The 4,379-nt window shown below is 44.6% G+C and overlaps 1 protein-coding gene across 1 annotated transcript; it reads left to right on the forward strand.

Moving 5' to 3' along the window:
* The first annotated feature begins 435 nt into the window (after window positions 1–435).
* Window positions 436–4,119, forward strand: LOC102703367 (trifunctional UDP-glucose 4,6-dehydratase/UDP-4-keto-6-deoxy-D-glucose 3,5-epimerase/UDP-4-keto-L-rhamnose-reductase RHM3). The gene is made up of 3 exons (XM_040520795.1): window positions 436–539; window positions 1,678–3,256; window positions 3,354–4,119. Exons 2-3 carry the CDS (start codon window positions 1,706–1,708, stop codon window positions 3,804–3,806), a joined length of 2,004 nt encoding a protein of 667 aa, XP_040376729.1. The 5' UTR covers window positions 436–539; window positions 1,678–1,705; the 3' UTR covers window positions 3,807–4,119.
* The last annotated feature ends 260 nt before the right edge of the window (window positions 4,120–4,379 follow it).

A 4,379-nucleotide genomic window follows, 5' to 3' on the forward strand; every position in this document is an offset into this window, starting at 1 on the left:
CACCGCACACCGACTGCCCTCGTCGTCACGCCGTCGCCGCACACCGGCCGCCCTCGCCATCGACTCAGCCCGTCACTGCACCGGGGCCGGGGCTATGGGGTGAGGCCCACATGCCAGTGAGGTGGAGAGATAGATATTTTGGACAATACGAAATTACAGTGGCCTTCTGGACCTAGAAAATGACATTTCTATGATAACAAGTTCATAATGGCATATATGTATATATAGAAACTTTAATGATATTTTTAAACTGATATATCTGTAATAACATGAATCTAAATAATCTTTTTTTGGGTAGAATAGATCCACCGGTGCGGCGCTGCACGCGTCCACCATCATTTGTGTTTCCGAGAGTGAGATCCGGGTCGGGCAGGCAGCGCGTGATCTCACGGAGGGGTGGGGAGCCCATCTCCACCTACCCATCCATCCCTCCTCCTCCCTCTCTCCACGCACGCGCCGGCCACCGTATATCTACCTCCCCCTCCCCTCCCCTCTCCCGCTGTCTCCCCCGCCTCTCCTCCCCTCTCCGCTCCGCTCCGGTACGTGCCTCTACCCCTCCCCCCCCCCCCCTCCTCCGCGAGCATTGCGTGCCGTGCTAGGTGCTCGCTTCTTCGCCGTCCCATGATCCCATCCGTGTGTGTGTCTGCTTCTCTCCCATGTCTCCCCCTGCCCCGCCGCTTCTTCGTCGGCGATTCCTCGCTGACGGACCCGACCTCGCAGCGCCGTCGCGGATTCCGCTCGGATCGATCGCAATGTGTGCTTGGTTGCTTTCCTCACCGCCCCGCACACCGCACTTTTTGCTGATCCGGATGTGGGGTTTTTTTTTTTTCCTTCACCGAGGTTGTAGATCGATCTAGGCCGACCTCGAGGTGCCCTGTGCTTGCCCTCTTGTTAATCGCCTAGATGGCCTGGAAATTTTGTTGTTTATTGTGTTTGCTTTGGGGGGGAATGGGTCCACAGGTTGTCGGATTTGCGTGCTTTATTGACTGTATTATATCGTGCGGTAGCAACGTCAGGATCAGATCTTCTTTTTGAGATTAAAAAATTTTACGTTTTTAATTACGTTATTGAGGTGTTTCTTTGTTCTTTGTTCTCTCTCTCCTATATATATATTGCATCATGTTTTTTGTCGGTGCCAGTCTGGTTACATTGTGACCTTGCAAAAACTCGCTGCTCTATTTTTGATTGTACAAGGCTATGGTATAACAGAAAAGGGTAAATTAAGTCTGTTTTTTACCTTTACCTTAATACCCCTGCATCGTTTTGGTTGTGCAATTTCATACCCCTGATGATTTATGAAGAAAGCGTTTAACAATTCAACAGCTTGTGCTTTGCATATTTATTTGAGTGTACACAACAGATTGTGTTTCTGCCTCCATGAAAATTGAATCTTTTTTGTGTTTTACATTATTGAATTGTATTTGGATTGTGCACTACATGTGAATTGGATGCAGCCTCCTGTTTACGTTGCGGTCAATACGCTGGGAGTAGTTTCTCGTATTAAAATGAACAACCACAAATTTAGTAGCTAAATCTTGCTTTTGAACAGCATGGATCATATTACATCGCAATCTCCAGAAGATTATATTTAAGTTATCAAGTATTTTGTTCATGGTGCTTAATTGATTATTCACCCAATCATCAAGTCTAATCCTGTCGATTCACTTTACGCTACAGAATCTGACAAGTAACAATTCAGAAGAATATGGCGATGCCATACAAACCAAAGAACATCCTCATTACGGGAGCTGCTGGCTTCATTGCCTCCCATGTCACAAACCGTATTGTCCGGAGCTACCCTGATTACAAGATTGTTGTCCTTGACAAGCTCGACTACTGCTCTAATCTGAAGAACCTGCTCCCTGCCAGCTCGTCACCAAACTTCAAGTTTGTCAAGGGCGATATTGCAAGTGCTGATCTTGTTAACTTCCTTCTTGTCACAGAGAATATTGATACTATAATGCACTTTGCAGCCCAGACACATGTTGACAATTCATTTGGGAACTCCTTTGAGTTCACCAAGAATAACATTTATGGCACTCATGTCCTTCTTGAGGCCTGCAAGGTCACTGGACAGATCAGGAGGTTCATTCATGTTAGCACTGATGAGGTTTATGGGGAGACCGATGAGGATGCAGTGGTCGGCAACCATGAGGCATCACAGCTGCTCCCAACAAACCCTTATTCAGCTACCAAAGCTGGAGCAGAGATGCTTGTTATGGCATATGGAAGATCCTATGGTTTACCTGTTATCACTACTCGGGGGAATAATGTGTATGGCCCTAATCAGTTTCCAGAGAAGCTTATCCCAAAGTTCATTCTCCTGGCTATGAGAGGAAAGCCCCTCCCAATTCACGGTGATGGATCCAATGTCCGGAGCTACCTCTATTGTGAGGATGTTGCTGAGGCATTTGAGGTCATTCTTCATAAAGGAGAAGTTGGACATGTTTACAATATTGGTACAAAGAAAGAGAGAACGGTCCTTGATGTGGCAAAGGATGTTTGCAAGCTTTTTAATCTGGAAGCTGACAAAGTCATCCAATTTGTTGATAACAGACCATTCAATGATCAGAGGTACTTCTTGGATGATCAGAAGCTCAAGAACCTTGGGTGGTCTGAGCGCACTACATGGGAGGAGGGCCTGAGGAAGACAATGGAATGGTATGTTGCCAATTCTGATTATTGGGGTGATGTTTCTGGTGCATTGCTGCCTCATCCAAGGACATTGATGATGCCTGGTTCTGAGGGATCGGAGGAAATTAAAGGAATGATTAATCAGTTTAATAGTAATCAGACAAAGATGGTGGTTCCAACATCAAAGGTGGCATCTCCAACGCATCCTTTCAAGTTCTTGATTTATGGCCGGACAGGATGGATAGGTGGACTTCTTGGAAAAATATGTGAGAAGAAGGGAATTCCATATCAATATGGAAAAGGTCGCTTGGAAGAGCGCTCTTCACTCGTCCTGGATATCCAGACTATTAAGCCAACACATGTCTTCAATGCTGCTGGTGTCACTGGCAGACCCAATGTTGACTGGTGTGAGTCTCACAAGCCGGACACCATACGCACCAATGTTGTGGGCACCTTGACTTTAGCGGATGTGTGTAGGGAGAATGGGTTGTTGATGATGAATTATGCCACTGGGTGTATTTTTGAATATGATGCAAATCATCCTGAAGGATCAGGCATTGGCTTCAAGGAAGAGGATAAACCAAATTTTACTGGTTCATTCTACTCTAAGACCAAGGCAATGGTAACTACTCATACCCATGTGATGATCAAGTTTACTTTGTTACAGCTCTTACATTTCTTTCTTCTAAGCTTTGTTTATTTCTTCCTGGATGCTGCAGGTCGAGGAATTGTTGAAGGAGTATGACAATGTCTGCACCCTACGAGTCCGGATGCCTATATCCTCTGACCTCAGCAATCCGCGGAACTTCATCACAAAGATCAGTCGCTACAACAAGGTGGTTAACATCCCAAACAGCATGACTATACTAGATGAGCTTTTGCCGATTTCAGTTGAGATGGCAAAAAGAAACCTGCGGGGAATCTGGAACTTCACCAACCCTGGCGTCATTAGCCACAATGAGATTTTAGAGATGTACAAGAAGTACATTGATCCCAGCTTCAAGTGGTCCAACTTCACACTTGAAGAACAAGCTAAGGTCATTGTTGCTCCTCGGAGCAATAATGAGATGGATGGCACAAAGCTGAAGGATGAGTTTCCTGAGCTGCTATCGATCAAAGAATCCTTGGTCAAGTATGTTTTTGAGCCAAACAGGAAGGTACCAGCAAATTGAAACCAGCAGCATAGCTGGTATAGAAAATATACCGACCATTATAAGCCTGTAGGAATCACTCATCGTCGTAATGCATCAGAATGTTTTCTCCACGATACTTACCAGCATACCTTATATACCACGATACTTACCAGCATATCTTATATAGCTTTACAGTAGCATTTAAACTATATATTTGGCAATCTGTTGTCGGCAACAAGATATTGCCCAATTTGTTGTAGTGACTACTTGATATGTTAAATCTGTTCAGCTTGTGTGTACCACAATTGTTCTGTCCAGAAATGAATCTCCTACCCCTTATGGTGTTCCTCAATCTGCTGCTATTTTTATCAGAGACCTTTGTCCTCTTAACTAGTTAATCAGACCTAAATAAATCTACACGCTACAAAAGTGACCTTGTTTCCAAGAACATCATCTGAGATTGCGGATATCCTAATTTTCCTTACTCCATGAATCACAGCTGCCAGTAGTTTAACACTTCTGATAAATGTTTGCGTTTCAATTGCCCAATGTGGCGATGTTCTTATTGTTCCTAGTAACTCCCATACTTCACAATTAGGAACTGATATATTT

Source organism: Oryza brachyantha, chromosome 2, assembly GCF_000231095.2.
Source record: "Oryza brachyantha chromosome 2, ObraRS2, whole genome shotgun sequence".
Lineage (NCBI taxonomy): Eukaryota > Viridiplantae > Streptophyta > Magnoliopsida > Poales > Poaceae > Oryza > Oryza brachyantha.

What these genes read in the sequence shown, in the direction of transcription:
- LOC102703367 (XM_040520795.1), top strand. Translation starts at nt 1,706, where the DNA reads ATGGCGATGCCATACAAACCAAAGAACATCCTCATTACGGGAGCTGCT. An exon ending in ACTCTAAGACCAAGGCAATG is followed by an intron (nt 3,257 to 3,353) that starts GTAACTACTCAT and finishes TGGATGCTGCAG; the next exon opens with GTCGAGGAATTGTTGAAGGA.